The sequence below is a fragment of the Medicago sativa genome, chromosome 4, assembly GCF_051527215.1.
Source record: "Medicago sativa cultivar Bolivia chromosome 4, Bolivia_mono, whole genome shotgun sequence".
Classification (NCBI taxonomy): domain Eukaryota; kingdom Viridiplantae; phylum Streptophyta; class Magnoliopsida; order Fabales; family Fabaceae; genus Medicago; species Medicago sativa.
Window position 1 is genome coordinate 38,269,073 of NC_140752.1, and position 16,005 is coordinate 38,285,077.

The 16,005-nt window shown below is 34.6% G+C and overlaps 1 protein-coding gene and 2 long non-coding RNA genes across 6 annotated transcripts; 1 reads left to right on the plus strand and 2 right to left on the minus strand.

The window, feature by feature from the left end:
• Positions 1–371: 371 nt before the first annotated feature.
• Positions 372–2,094, minus strand: LOC146929234 (uncharacterized). Of its 2 annotated transcripts, none has more exons than XR_015008247.1 (2): positions 1,562–2,094; positions 372–989 (listed from the first exon to the last, which is right to left on the minus strand). It is a non-coding gene; the product is annotated as an uncharacterized LOC146929234 (long non-coding RNA). The 2 variants fall into 2 exon arrangements; XR_015008248.1 differs by having other exon boundaries at positions 372–1,372.
• Positions 2,095–2,520: 426 nt separating this feature from the next.
• LOC146929235 (uncharacterized) lies at positions 2,521–3,098 on the plus strand. The gene is made up of 2 exons (XR_015005981.1): positions 2,521–2,582; positions 2,862–3,098. It is a non-coding gene; the product is annotated as an uncharacterized LOC146929235 (long non-coding RNA).
• A 704-nt stretch (positions 3,099–3,802) lies between these two features.
• Positions 3,803–7,857, minus strand: IQD11 (IQ-domain 11). 3 transcript variants are annotated; one of them, XM_085701242.1, is made up of 6 exons: positions 7,267–7,857; positions 6,817–6,935; positions 6,433–6,699; positions 5,089–5,307; positions 4,848–4,979; positions 3,803–4,551 (listed from the first exon to the last, which is right to left on the minus strand). In XM_085701242.1, exons 2-6 carry the CDS (start codon positions 6,892–6,894, stop codon positions 3,937–3,939), a joined length of 1,311 nt encoding a protein of 436 aa, XP_085557368.1. In that variant the 5' UTR covers positions 6,895–6,935; positions 7,267–7,857; the 3' UTR covers positions 3,803–3,936. The 3 variants fall into 3 exon arrangements, with proteins under 3 accessions (XP_085557368.1, XP_085557369.1, XP_085557370.1); XM_085701243.1 differs by having other exon boundaries at positions 7,310–7,442; XM_085701244.1 differs by lacking the exon at positions 7,267–7,857 and adding an exon at positions 7,113–7,244.
• Between the last annotated feature and the right edge of the window lie 8,148 nt (positions 7,858–16,005).

Here is a 16,005-nt window from a genome sequence, read left to right on the forward strand (position 1 = left end):
AAGTTTTTTAGATTACAACTCCTTGTATTTTTTTCTCGCCGTTAATAAATAGTAACAATTTTTTATAATACTAGACTCTTACCCGTGCATCGCACGGGTTTTGTAGAGTTTCATATAACTAACGCTCAGCGGAAGTAATCAAAGGTGGATATCAACACAATTAAAATGATAAATCATAGAGAACATTGTAATCAAAAGAAAATAATATACAAAAGTTTGCACCAAGAAAATAATACGAAACTGATATGGGGTGACAGAAAGGAAAAAAAAGAACAATGAAAAGAAGTTGTTATTCGGTGACAAAAGGAAAAAAAATAAGAAAAAGAAACTGCTATGTAGTAACTGGAAAAATAAAATAAAGGAACTACCAATAATAAAAAAAAGTAACTGCTAAAGAACCGTCAAGGTGTTAGTGGCTTAAAAAAAACCTTACATATCTATTTGAGAAGCAACAATTTTTCAACAAACATGGTTGTGGCTAAGTGGTAAAAGTTATGAAGTGATGACATAAGGTACCTGGTTCGATTCCTTGCAAATCCATTTTTTTCATAAAAATTTCCAGCAAAAAAGGCGGGATTAGGGTTAATTAGGGCAACTTTCAGGACTGTCTAACATTTATATATACTAGACTTTCGACCCGTGCGATGCACGGGTCTATTAAAGAACAGAAAACAACTTAATAGATATACAATATAGAGATTAAAATCGTCATAATATGCCTTTCAAGAGCATTTTAAAAAATAAATTAAATTTTTATATGATTAACTTTTCTACACAAAGTTCTTCAATTGAAATAATACATGATGAATTAACTCAACAAAACTTTATCATAGATAAGAAGTTTTAGTATATAAACATGGTGCAAAGGATAGAATTTCTGCTGAATAAGAAGTCTAGGGAAGTGACCTATCCATATATAGTATACATTCTTCATGCCAAAATGCTCATATTTCATGGCATATTTTCAATTGACATCTTCTCCATACTCACTGCATGTCAGAAAATAACTTTAGTTTTTTTTTTTTTTTGCTAAACAAACATTTAATTGATGATTAAAGGTGATTTATAATGTAAATAATGTTCAAATACTAATCTAAGTATACTGGTGAGTATAATATAGATATCCTGTTAGTTCCCGAAGTTAAGAGTTTCATTGTTGGCATTCCTCTCAAGCTTGGCAAATGAAAAAACTCATCAATTTGCTCAATCTGATAAATCAACATTTTTGGGTTTTGTTGTCAATAAAATCATACCTAATGTGAATGAATAAAAAAATTATCTTCTATTGCTTGATAAATAACTGAACAGGGGACATCCTTGAATGAAATGTATGGTGGTGAGACTGGAGTATACCCTATGAAAGCCAAGACTTCTACAACAAATGCAGTGGAGATTTACAATGATATTGAGACATATGAAAGTAAAGTAGAGCTAGAATAGCCAACGTAGCTAAACTTTTTCAAATTAGCATTGTATTTTATTTTATTATAAGTTATTTAAATAGAAAATTCTACTGATTAGTCTCCAAATGAAATTGATCAATATTCAATTTTAAAATTACCTTGTAGAACTTGAGAAGCATTTAGGGAGACTAAGAAGCACTTGAGAAAATTACTACAACATAGGAGGTGAAATCGAACCAAAATGAGATAAATGGAAAGCTTTCATAATGTTTCAACAGAAGCCCTTAAATTACAAAATTTGAACAGAAATAACAACAGCATGAAGAGAAGACGTCCATGTGTTTATATTTTCAACATAAACATAAATAACACCTATAACTCCAACATGAATGAAAGGAAAACAAAATAGAGAGAACAATTACATGGGAAAGAGAGGAGATTTACCTTTAACATGTGGCAGTTTTCCTTTCAATATTAACACATGGTTTGTCCCTGCCAAACAAAAAAAAAAAAACATAAGCGTAATAGAAATCATGGACCGTCGAAGAGGGGAAAATTTGTTGATTTATAGAGAAGCATGAAGAAATGTAGAAGGGAAACCATTATTAGTGCATGTTAAGGGAAAAAACCATAAAAAGAAAACCAATAGTTTATTTTTAACGTGTGGATCACTTTGAATGGAATGGAAGTTTTTTTTACCTTCTTTTTTTGAGGGGACAAATGAATGAAAGGGTTATGGGTAACTTTTAGTGGGATAGTGGGATAAGAGAGTCACATTTTTTTATTAGAGTAGTTGGTTAAGAGTTTTTTATAAATATAACTGATCCAATCCAGTAGTGGTCGTGGCATGTACGTGTGCATAAGTTTTTTACCTGCGAACATGTACTTCATGCTTAGTGACAAAGATTACCGATGGGGTGAAATTAATTCACCAAAAACTTGTGTGGCTTAGTGGTAAATACTCTAAAGGGTGATCATTTGCAACCTGGTTCAACTCCTTGCAAGTAATTTTTTTCATAAAGATTTTTAAAGCTAATAAAAAATGGCGGGATTAGGGTTAATCAAAGATGGGATTAGGGTTAATCAGCACTGTTTAACATTTATATATATAAAGATAAAGATTTAAGGATTATAACACTGAAGCTGATGCTCAAGCAAACCGGGCCATTTATCTCTGAGGTTAGACTTCAAAACTTTTCTCAGTTTTCAATATGTTTCAATTATTTGGTTCTTTGATTTTGTAATTATTGAGAATTGCATAACTTGCCGCCAAAACTGCCTTGAAACCAAAAGTTGTTGTCGGTTTGTGTTTGGTTTTCTATTTCAATTGATATATTTCCATGATGAGTTTTTGAATGAAATATTGTGAACAATCTGTTTAGCTTGCCTTGGATTTTATTTTCATATCTGTATTTGGTAGGGGAACATATAATTTAATAGATCTTTATATTTTTGTAGATGGTCAAGTTGAAGAAGATCGGTATATCTGATCATCAAATAGCATGCCACTGTCAAAAACTATTGGCAAACTATGTTATATTTCTGCCAAAAACAATTAGCATATTTGGTGTTTCACATGTTACACTGCCATGGCTTGTAGATGCCCACCATTTGCTTAGGGAATTAAAAAAAAACTACTGTTATGTTTGGATTGTTATATTTTTATGCTATTCTATTTCTACTGCTGTTATCTCACATCATTGTTTTTCCTAAGCATTGGTCAGCATAAAGTATCGATGTCTTTTCTTAGGTCAATTCACGATACCTTGTTTAGACACATAATATATGTTTGCACTTTCACCAATTGAGGGTTTGGTCTAATAGAAAAGGCTAGCCTCAGATAACAAAGTGAACTAAGGTTTGAATCTTAGTCGGAATAAATGTTCAGGTGTTCGGTGGAGGGAACCTATGTCAAAAAAGAAAAGTCAAAGGCCTTTTTTTTTTAATACTTTTGATTTTATCAATTTTGGAATATCCCCAAACGGGAATTTTGTATCTTAATAATATAAAAAAATGATTTCAGTTTTTGTGAAACCAATATTTGGATCTATTGGTGTATGGCATCAGATCAAATTTATTAGACCATCCTTAACGGGAGTCTTGCTCTATAAGACTTGATACCTATTAGGTATTCCTATTGTGGAGCAAAAGAAATATTGAGTTGATGGAATTGAATGGATTGAATGTTTATTACGTAGTACTATCCAAACAAAAAATTTACAAAGAAAAGGAATTCAATTAAAACATTTGAATTGTCTAGAATTCTAATATCCCTTCAATTTTCAACTACCCCATCTAAACACATTCTACTGAAATTGAGAGTCACAAGGAAAATAAAAGACTTGTGAAAAATGAGTTTAATAGGGCTTCTTAAAACATACAACTAAACACCTAATCAATTCTCAACCAAAATAAACATTCAACCACATATAATATACATCATACATATTATATAAACAGTTTTGGCACTTCAAGCCTCTCATGATACAAGAAATTATGATCCAAACATTTTAACATATCAGTATCATTAGCTTCATTTGAAGGAACTTTGTCTATCCCAATTAGGCAGTGAGCTATCTGAATTAATACTGAGATCCTTTATAGTCCTGCTTGATTTTATAGGCACTGAAATACCCTTAAAACTAGGAGATCTTTGTTGGTTACAACCACTAAGTTTGCCTCTATTAAGGACTTCACTGTTAACAGATGAAACAATTGATAACTTTTTCTTGCAAGGTGATAAATAGCTATCAGAGTTCATGTCATAATTCCAAGACCTTGCTTTTGGTGAACTTGTTGATCTTGCTTTTGCTTTAGCTGATTCAGTAGCAGCCATGTATGCCGGAGTTGCCGGAGAGCTTGAAAATGATTGGTCTTCTCCTATTGAACACTTCCTCCTGTGAGGAAAAGAATTTCTTGAAAATAGTATTGGTGAATCCAATCCTTCAAGTGGATTTGGATTTTGTCTAGTAGTACTTCTCATCTTAAGTTGTCTTGCTCCAAATTCGTCACCGATTTTAGAATGTGAGCTGTAAACTGAGTCTAAATCTTCGAGTTCTTTGCTTTTAGAAAGTTGTGTATCTACCCATTGCTCCAGCCAGTACCTCCATCTTCCATTCACTTTACTTCTTTCTGACTCTGCTGACCTCTGTAGGGTTTGTATAAGTTAGCTCGAGAACACTTAGTACTTATCTACTGAAAAAAAGCATTTGAGAGACTGTTTGGGGGAAAATACTTCGGTGCCAGGATAGCTTATGAAAACAACCGGCAGCTTAAATCGAAAAAGTTTAACCTTGTTTTATCTTTTGTCATAAAATAAGCTTACAAGTAAGTGTTTAAATGTTTAATGTCAATGCTATAAACACATAATTAAACTGTTTACCCAAGCAGGATCGTAATTGTACAAAACAACGAATCAAAAATATATATGAGTTAGGAGCTTACTCTATGATTAAATGTGTATTCTTTTATTCTTTCTCTCTTAATAATGGCTTCTTTCTTGATCATGCAAGAAGCATCTACCTCTTCCTTCAATAAAGTACTGTCATCCCACTTTCTTTGACTGTTTGAGTCCATCTAAAAATGAGAAAATTCATGTTTCAAATCATAAATTGTACAAGAATAACAGCTACAAAACAATTGATATTTATGTTTGAACTATGCATTGAATCATAAATTGTCTCACCCTAATTATCTTGTCTTTAGAACTATGTATCTCTTCGTCTTCAAAATAATCCCATTTTCCTTCAACCATTTGAAGTCTCCTTGCACAAATCTCTGATTGGATACTTACAATTGACTGCAAGCTCTTCAGAGTATTCATAGCTTGGCGTCTCACTGCTCTCCCACGAATGATAGCTTGAAGTTTCACTATTCCCTTCAATGCCCTCAAGGCCTTCTTTGCCTGTCCATGAACAAGAAAATACTATGACTAAAGCTTATAGTAAGGTCGCCATTGTTTCTTTTACTTACTTACTAATTTCCTTTACAACTTTCTCTTTAAATTTTCTGTATTTGTTTTTACCTTCCCTAGAGTTGAATTTGAGGTACTACTTTTTTTTTCTTTTTCCGAAGACCAACACAATAGGAACATAATCAATTTGAGGTGTCCCCGTGAGCTTAACTCAGTTGGTAAGGACAATGCATAATGTATGCAAGGTCTGAGGTTCGAACCCCGGACACCAACAAAGAATCAATTTGAGGTACTACTGGATGGTAAAGGAAATCTAGTAAATTGGTAGCTGCCTGACTTTTTAACAAGCTTCTGCTTCAAAAAAGGTTCTGCCACCAAGATTTTGGCAACGGTATCAAAAAGGTTTTTGATGTCTCTACGTCCTCAATACCAATTGAGGCCGTATGAGCCACATGTTCTCGATAATATACTAACTTTCGTCCATAACTATCAGACCCCTTTCCAAGATTTTTCTTTGTCGATTTTTATAAGACGATTCATCTCTCTTAATTATTTCTTTATCAGCATATACTCCTAGTTATGATACTTTTTTTTTATTGTAATTTGTAATAAATATTATACTGAGAACATATACTTATTCTCTCTCGCAGGAGGTAAATTTGTAAAACAATATCAATTGTTAAAAATTCAACATCACTATCAACTTTATTGCTGTGATTTAGTCAGGGGATCCTATATTTTAAATTTAAAAACCTTCTTCTAGTAACATTCATATTTCAATTTTTCTATCATTAACTGTACTATGTTATAACAAACTAATCTCTTTTTTGAAGAAGCTAAGTTAAGTTAGCCCACCCACTATCATTAACTGTACTATGTTATAACAAACTAATCTCTTTTTTGAAGAAGCTAAGTTAGCCCACCCAAATTGACACCGGAGGGAATCGAACATGAAACCTTAAGGAGGAGCACACTCCCAGATCTCAAGCCAATACCACCCGGCCAACCTAAGTGGGTTTATAACAAACTAATATAAATCAATGAGTCATAAATTTAGCACTAAAGATTATGCAAAAGGAGGATTTAGGCTATAGAAAACAGCTTGAAGAAACTCACAAGGTAACCCCTAAAGGCAGTTTGAATTTTGATGGCTGAAAATTCTTTAATCTCCCTCTGGATTTTGATAGGTTGAGATTCTACATAGTTATCTTGATTTTGATAACTAGATTCTGAAACAACTTCAGTAGCACTAACAGCATCTTCAGAATCAGAATGTTTGGTTTTTTCCTCCTCTGTTTCTTTTGATACTGTTGGGGGAGCTGTAATTGAAGGTAACTTTTTTGTCTTTAACCTTCCAAATATCCATTTCCTTCTTTTCTCCTTCTGAAAATATTAAGGTTTTCTTTATCATTTGAATAAACAGAATCTGTCTCAAAAGAAAAACAGAATCTGTCTAAAAAGAAATTAGTTTTAAATAAATAAACAAAATTAAAAATATACCTTCTCTTGTGTAGAATGTGAGTCCCATACAAAAAGCCTCTTCACTAGATTAAACCAGCTCTTCTTTTTCTTGGCCATTTAGAAATATGATCAAAAGGGTCAACTTCAATATCTGTGATCTGAAATATTGAACCATAAGCATACTCATATAGAAAATGGCATAGTTTTTAGATATATAAATCTAATCTAAATCTAAATGTCTCTCACATAAATGTTGATGAGTAAATGTGTGAAACGGTTGTCATTGTACAACTCAAACATCAGACTTTTCTAAAATGACTCAACAATATGCTGACCTTGGAACAAAATTTGATTCTTAATTTGCATAAGTATAGTCAAAGCAAATGCCAAATAAATATACATAAATGCACACAAGCCATGATAGTTGAAAAAAAAAATGAGGAATATAATGCAGATTCAGAGTGAGTGAGATCCAAGTTAATCACTTACTCATATTTTTATTAACTTTGGTTATAAAAAAGACAAGAGGCACCGTTTGTAAGAAATTGGTGCATGGGAACAAAGGGCACTGCAGTCATTAACTTCAGATGGAAGAATAGCCTTGAAACCAGCAAACATTCTTTATAGTAATATCAGTCACCAAAATCAAGAATGTGGAAACTTTGGTGGATTTCATCAGTGAAAAAAAAGTGCACAGTTATCAAGATTCTTTCCTATTTGAAAGAGCAGAAATTCCTATATCATTCAAGATTTTTTGTAGATATATATATAATGCAATTGCAATCATTCATTTCATGCTGAAAATTCTCATATCATGAGTTAGCACTGCTCATGAAGATAAAAGCATAGGAACTTAATGAATAATGAGAAATTCCTCTTTGCCTTCATGGGTCCTTTTCAATTTTTTTTTTTTCTTTTTTGTTTTTCTAAATGGAGCAGGCATGTTCATGTGTCTGTTGGGTATGAAATGACAACACTATCCTTCACTAAACTATGATATAACCATCATGAAATAACAAAGATAGCAAACAACATCCTTTCATTTAAATGTGCTTGCCAATTTTCTTATAGAGGGTTGGAATATATATCATACAAATATACTTTTGGATAACAAATGCTAAGTAATTGACCAATTTCTAGACTTATAAAATTGATTTTGTCTCTGTAATCTTTCATTTTTATGAATATATATAAAACCATTATTTACAATTGAATAGAAGGTAAGCGGGCAACAAGTTGCACAGCTAGGATGTATAGGCTTTTATTCTACATGTAATTTTAACACTCTTTTTTTTTTTTTTTTTGGTGATGTAATTTTTACACTCTAGTTACACATATTTTGACACAAGACAACACCCTATAAAAATACATTTTGAATTTTTATACCATAATTTTTCTCACCTCGGATGAAAAACACACTAGCTTGGAATGTATACGGTAAAAGATATGATGTGGGACATTTGTGTGTCAAAATAACATTTCAAAAAAAAAAAACAAATACTTACCTATTGTATAAAATTTAGTACGGCATGGCCTTCCACCACTTGTCATAATTATAATGTACTATTGGCACTAAGTCAAAGGTCTTGTTGATTTTATATACATAATAATATGAAGGGAACGTAGAGAGTACATTTATTAAATATTTATACTTAAATACATAATACACTCACACTTGAATTCTTTCATCCTGCATAAGTAGCATGTGCGAAGAGTGGTCACATCAATATGAATATGTTAATATGTACGATATGGGAAATACTTCAGTGACTTAGCTTGTGTGACATTGGTGCCATTGAGGAGATCCTGGCCGTTGATGTGTGTGGGTCCGCGTGGGGATGTGTGTGTGATGTGTGTGTGTGTGGTGGAGATGAAATTGGATGGTGACATTGGTGCCATTAATGGCACCAAAGTGGAACCCGTACGATATAGCATTAGTGTGACAGTGTTACACAAGTATTAGGAGACATTGTTACAGGTTGGTGTAGGGTGTGGTGGGGAAGTGCATAATTGAGGAGAGTGTGAAACACTAGACACCTAATGTGCAAAGGGTAAGGAATGTGAAGAAAAAAACAAACAAGGTTTGTGTTTAACAATGGGAATACAGCTGTAAAAGGACCCAAAAAGAGGAATTGTCATAATACTTTCTCCCCTAAAGAGTGTGATAAAGAGAGAAACCAAAATCTGAATTTATCACACAAGTGGTTATTTAAAAATGACTCTTTTTAAGTGTTTTGAAAAAAAATATTTTTGTCTAGTTCAAAATAGACTAATGAAGCAAAGTTTTGTTACAATTGTCAATTAGAACCTACTCTCATGTTGAAATTAGAGTCATTAGGAAACCATTTCGAAGAAAATGTATGGATCAAGAATATAACAACAGACAATGAATTTTGAATGAAAATGAAATTGTCTATAGAGTACAAGAGTTGAAATATATTTGATGTGAATTAATTAATAAAGACAAAACTGGTTCCAATGGTTTATTCCAATCCTCCCTAGTGGCCAAAAGTAACTTACCAATTTAAGCAACCAAGTGTAACATGTGCTACTTTTGCCCATACATGTATTGAATTAATGTGCAGTTTCTTCTTAATTTCTACTCGACAAATTTGGCAACTACGTGTAAATGCTATTTCTGCTTAATTAAAAACATTTTTGCTGATTAGGCCTCCTAAAAAAATATCTTCGGTCATTAGGCGACTATTAATTAAATTTAAACAAGATACGGTAATTTCATATACACAGATAAATTCCAGAAGTTTGAAGTCACTAAGATGCCTTTGTTCAACATTAAAAAGGAAAAGAAGGGTTTAAAGAAAAAGGGACAAAAGAAAAATGTTTGTTCTCTTGAGGAAATAGAAGACAAAAGTGAAACATGGGAACTTTGATGAAATCTTAGAGATTCACGGTTGGTAAAAATTGAATTAACAAGTTAGATATAAAAAAATATATCCCCTTGTGATTTGTCAGAAAACAAAGTTATAGGATCAAACGGTTACGATACCCATGCGAAGGAGAAGTTGTACGGTGGAGGGGATGCTTCGTTGAGTTTTCTGGTGACGATTACGACAAAGGACAGTGGTACCTATAAAACAGACACATACTCCGACGTTCAAGTCAGTATTTGCTCAAGAGAGGGAAAAATGTTGGAAGTTTAGTTTTGAGTTTATGAGTTTACGTAAAGTGATTGTGTACCTGGCGTGGCAGAGGTGTTGCACTTGTATAGACATCAGAGGCCACTAATGACCGTTGAATGATAAGATGATTGATGACATTGTCAAGGGACCCCATTTCGTGTTGTGATTATCCCGATTGTATTGTGTGAGTGCCTTAAAGAGGAGTTGTGTTTGTCAGCAAGTCATGAATATGTGGGCCTAAGGAATTTAACTCAAGTCAATCTGTTGTAGTCATCAATTATGACTAAGCCATATTTCTTTTCATTGATTGATGCAGTACTTACTGGTTCAAACAAATCAATGTGCAACAGTTCTAAAGGTCTGGAGGTAGAGAGAATGTTCTTTATTTTGAAAGAGGTTTTAACAATTTTCCCTTTTTGGCATGCTCAACAGAGAGCATTTGAGTGATAATTTAACTCTGGTAGTCCCTTGACAAGTTTTAACTTGTTCTGCTTAGAGATAAACCTCCAGTTAGCATGGCCTAAATGTTTATTTCATAGCCATTTTTCATCACTCACTGATAGAAGACAAATTACCATGTGGTCAGCCAATTCAGAGAAATTAATTTTATAAGCATTGCCTTTCTTGTTACCGTTGAACACAATGGATTTGTCTGAGTCATTGATGACTGTGCAAGTGTTCTTATCAAACACCACTTCATAACCAATATCACAAAATTGACTAATGTTAAGTAAGTTATGCTTTAGTCCATCAACAAACCAGACATTATTAATTGAGAAAGAGGAGTTACCAATAGTCCCCGTACCAATAATCTTGCCTTTGTGGTTTCCTCCAAATCCCACTGTTCCTCCCTCTTTCAGTGTTAGGGTTTGGAACATATGTTTTTCTCTTGTCATGTGTCTTGAGCAACCACTGTTCATGTACCAGGGTTGAAGGTGAGAAAAACACAAGAAGGAGGGTTGGATTATGTTAGCTTTTTCTTCGTTTTCTCCTAAGCTGAAACACACTGGCCAGAAGCAAATAGAGACTGCTTCTGAAGTGATGTTCAAGACTAACTTGCAGCGGATAAAAACAGAGAGAGAGAGAGAGAAGGAAGAAAGACACAAAGCAATTATACAGGTTCCTTCCACAAACCGGAAGTAGTCTTGTCCCCCTTGCACTTCCAAGGAGAGTTCACTATAATGTAATATCTGATTACAACTGCTCACTGCTACAACTAGCAAGAGACTTCAAATTGCTCAAGCACAACTGTAAGAGACTTCCTATGCTCCTGAACACAATCAAGATACTTCTAATTCTCAAGCACAACTGCAAGAGACTTCTAATCAAACAGAATTACAAAGAAAAATGTTTGAGGATGAACAGTTGATATACAATCAGTGGTGTTCACAATACAAATCAAATATAGACTCTTAAGACTCTTGAATTTCTAAGATATGAACTTTGAAACAGAAATTCTAAGTGAACTTTGAATGTAGAACAATTTCAGCAGAGTTTTGGCATTAGTAAATTGTTGTTGAGTCTCTACCAATCTCTAAGTCTTCACTCCTTTATATAGAGGTGTGAAAGAGACGTTGTGAAATTGTCAGCACATCAAAAAGAGACATTTGAAGCTTTGATCAATCACCAATGATCTTTTGCCTGATATGGTGGTTGTCCTATGAAGGATCAATTTCAAATCCATTCCCATTGTGAAGGAACATCGTTGCAGGCAGAGCTGTTTTTCTTGTCTTGTAGCAGAGACAAAATCAGAGTAGTGGAGGTAGTGGTTGTACACTTCGTACAATTGTACTTTGTCGACGCTTTTTGAAGATAAGCATCCATTGCCTTCAAATCCTCTCCAATTGACCGTTGCTCTACAATTCCAGTCTTCTGCAATGCTTAGACGAGTTTAAATCCATTGAACATCCCTTGAAGCTTTAAGTCTTGCATCTCCTGATGAACTTTAGCTTCTGGTGATCTTCAGCTTCTGATGAGATGCTTCTGATGAGATGCTTCCGGTGAACTTGAGCTTCTGATGACGTCATCACTTCAGGAGCACATTGTCTTCAGGAGCACTTTTGACTTCAGGAGCACTTCTCTTTAGACGCTTTAAGCTTCCTTTTTGTTGATTTCTTAGCTCTCTTTTGTTCATCCAGAACCTATTTAAGATGTCAAGTATTGTCTATGGTCCTGTACACTTGAAAAAATATTAGCTTATCCAATTGACAATTTTTAATACCTTGTTATCATCAAAACTCTCAAAGGCTCTTTGTTAAACACATTTTGTCCCAACAATCTCCCACTTTTTGATGATGACAAATAATAGTATTTGAAGGGTTTGACTTTAAGGGTTTGAGGTTTGCAAGCTCCCCCTGAGTCTAATAGTACTTAAGGTAAGGTTTGAAAGCTCCCCGTGAGTTCTATCCATGTTAATTAAATTCATCATTTAAAAGCGCAATAACACTCAGAATATTCTCACATTAATAGACTAAGAGATAAGAAGTTGGTCCTATTAATTTAAAATGATTAAAAGTTAAATTAATGGGGCTCAGAGCCTATAAATACTATACATACTACACTCCCTTTTGTCATCAAAAAAAAGTTTAAAAAATTAAAGACAAAAAGAAAGAAGTAAGAAAAAGATAGTGAGAAAATATTCTATAATCAGAGCATGAACCAAATATATATATATATATATATATATATATATATATATATATATATATATATATATATATATATATATATCAGAGCACAACACAATAAATATATCAATGCATAAATCTGATAAGTATAAAAAAAAAACAATTGAGTTCAGAAGCATATATATCAATCAGGAGCGCAAGGATGTTCAGAGGCAAACAATGAAGTCAGAAGCACAGATAGAGTATGAAAATGCTAAACTAAAAACAACAGACTAAACAAGCAAGAAAATGGTGTGCAACTAAGGTTGGGCTTGTTTGTTAAACATCTCCATCATCTGTTTTATCATCATATTTGTCTGTTCTTGTTGCTTCTTCATTTCTTCTTGCTGGTGCTTCATCTCATTCTTAAAGTCCTCATTGCTCTTTATCATGTTCTCTTCTCTTGCTCTAGCTTCTTCCAGCTTAGCTTCAGTAGAAGACTTGTATTCTAGCATGAGTAGCTTCTGCTCTAATAATTCCTTCTGAAGCTTCTTAACTTCCTTTTCCAAGACTGCATTCCTTTGAATCAGAGCCAGATCAGGAGAGGTTGTCTTGAGATTGATATTGTTGAGGAAGGTCATATTTAGTTCTCTTAGATGCACACCAGAAGGGATGAAGTCAGTAACTTCTCTTCCTTTTATGCTTGGAGGATTCTACACCCATGTTCTCAGGATCTTGACTTCTTGCAGACTGTTATCTACTCCCTTCAGCCATTCTTGAAGCTTTTGCTGAGCTAAATCTTGAGCATCAGAGCAAGTTGTTTGGAGTGCATACATGATATAATCAACTCTTTCCTTCAATATGTTCCATTGCTTCTCATAGCTTTCTCTGTGAACCAAGTCATTCCTGGCTTGAACGAGTTTTACCAGCTTCTGACCTATATCCTCACACACATCCTGTTACAGAGCAGAATCTCGGAAGATGCTTGGTTGTGAGGGTATTTGGAGGTTTTGGAGGGGCAGTAGGTACAATGGCTAGATGAGATGATGAGGGTTGGTTGTTTATGGAGTTTGTTGTTTGAGTATTGCTGGTTGAGGGTTGATCACGAACTAACTTTTCAATCATAGTTGATGATTGTTCAATCTCAACATCAGGAGCATCTGATGTGGTCAAGAAGTCAGGTTCACTGACGGTTTCAGGGATGGAAGGTGTTAAGATTTGTCCAGGAACATATTGTTCAGGAACAATATATTCAGGTATGATTTGGTCAAGAACAGTTGTAGATACCTGTTCAGGGCTAGTTGTTGTGGTCATTTGTTGGTTAGGTGATTGATGTTGGGGGCTTTCTGAAGCAATTTCCATAGAAACTACTTCAGAGGCTTTCTCTGAGTTTTGTTTAACCTCTGGTAGTTCACCAGAGTAGTGACTAACCATATTGTCTAGGACAGTTGTTTCTTGGGTTTGGTTGGTTGAAGGAGATTGAGATGATGATGAAGTTTCAACATTCACCTTAGGAGGAACCATGTTGAGGGGTGGAATTATCTATGGTTGAAAAGGATGGTTAAGGGGTAGTCTTTCACAGACTTTGTTTCTCATCTCAGACATTTCACCTATCCTTTCATCAACACTAGGAACATAGGCTCAAAAGGAATAGTCTGAGAGGGCTTTTTGTAGGTCTTGGTTTTTGATGACAAGCTATTTTTAGTTAAAGGGTAAACTAGACCTATGGGTATATCATCTATATCAGTAGATAATGATGGGGAGGTGGATTGGGAGGATGATGATTGGTTTGAGTTAGATTATACTTCTATTACAGTATAAGAGTGTGGAGACTCTGGAATACCTGTATTAGCTTCTGAAGCAGCAACATCTGGCCCAGCAGTGTTGTCCTCCTAGACACCTTCTCCAACATTCACAATCATAAGCAAATTCCCAGCTTCTGAAGTTGCCATTTCTTGCAGATCTTCAGTGGCTTCAACCAGTTTTTGTGCAACAACTCCATCATCTTCCCTTGCAATGCTTGATGCAGGGACTTCTATCTCCTTTGCAATCTCCAAAGCCTTCTGGAGTGCAGAAGCATCTTTAGCCTTCTTTCTCTTCACCTCCCTTGTAACCAAATCTGTAGCAGCTTCAATACCTTCTACTTCTTCAGTCACATACACCGATTCTTTGATTTTCCTGACCACAGTCTTCCTCTTCTTCTTAGCAACTGGTGGCTGTTCAGGAGCAACTTGAGTTGAAACAGCAGTTTTCCCACTCCTAGTTTTCTTGTCCAGAACCACATCAGTGCTCAGGTCCTGAACCTCTTCTTCAATTGATGGCAAGCCAGAACCACCAACAACATTCTTCTCCTTCTTACTTTTCTTTGCCTTCTTCTGCTTAGGCTCTTCATCTTCAAGTTATTCTTCCTTAGTGATAGCTTTCCTCTTGGACTTTCTGCCATTTGCTACTAGTAATGCTCCACCATACATGGTCTCAGGGACATCTTCTAGCCTTATCTTCTTACCAGTTAGAGCAAAGTGCTTTTGAATGTAATACATTTGAACATCCAGAGGTTCTTGCTTGCAGATTGGTGGAAAGTCTTCCCTCAAATTTGATACTGCATCAGACTCCTTCAGGTCTGTGCTGAGTTCTTTGAAGCCATCTCTTGGAATCAGAGACATATTCCTAAGAGTCTTGCCATTGATCACTTTGCCTGTTACAGTGCCTAACATATCATCAGTGAAGGCATTTATATTACTCAAAAGCCTCTGAATCCCTCCTTGATAAAGGATTTCTGAAATAAGTCTTCCATAGGGAACCCAACACCTCTTGTTTTGCTGACTTTCCCTTAGCTCTTTCATCGTGTGCATGAAGATGTATTTAGGCACATTTGCTTTCTCCTTCGTGATGAAATAGTGAAGGAATACCCTGTGCTCCAGAGAAGGTTGATCACTGCCACCACCTTTTGGTAACAGATTCTCATTCTGAATCTTCAACATCATTTTCTTCTCCATGCTTATCCAACCTTTGTAGCTTCCTGTTGCATCTTGTTTTATCTTGGTTTTTCGGGTGTCAAACATTGATTAAGTTTGAACCCTTTTAACCTTTGATATCTCATTTTTTCTTGGGAAGGGGAAAAATAAGAAAAAACCCTTGAGAATCGAGGTCCGGGAGTTGTTTTCGTCATGGGAAGGTGTTAGGCACCCATAACGACTATAGTATCCTATAGGAACCGTCTTTACTTTCTACGCGCGCGCTTTATTTTTAAATGCTATTTGAAAATGTTATTTACACCTAAGGGTTCGCTAGGTTAAGAATTGGAGGGAGAAGAATGTGTTTGGATTTTTGTTTTATTGGAATTGGAGAAATTTGGACTTCTTGCCTACATACCATTTTAAGGGATCAAAATCCATGTAGTTCTCTTCCAAAGATGTTTTTGTGAGTTTCAATTGATTTTAAGTTTTGAAAATAGAAGTTGAAGAATAGAAAGAGGCCTCAAG

Bases quoted from the DNA above. Each gene is read 5' to 3' on its own strand.
- IQD11 (XM_085701242.1), bottom strand. From the start codon at position 6,894: ATGGCCAAGAAAAAGAAGAGCTGGTTTAATCTAGTGAAGAGGCTTTTT. The intron at 6,700-6,816 runs GTATATTTTTAA...TAATATTTTCAG, and splicing joins CACATTCTACACAAGAGAAG to AAGGAGAAAAGAAGGAAATG. The intron at 4,980-5,088 runs GTGAGACAATTT...TCTCATTTTTAG, and splicing joins CTAAAGACAAGATAATTAGG to ATGGACTCAAACAGTCAAAG.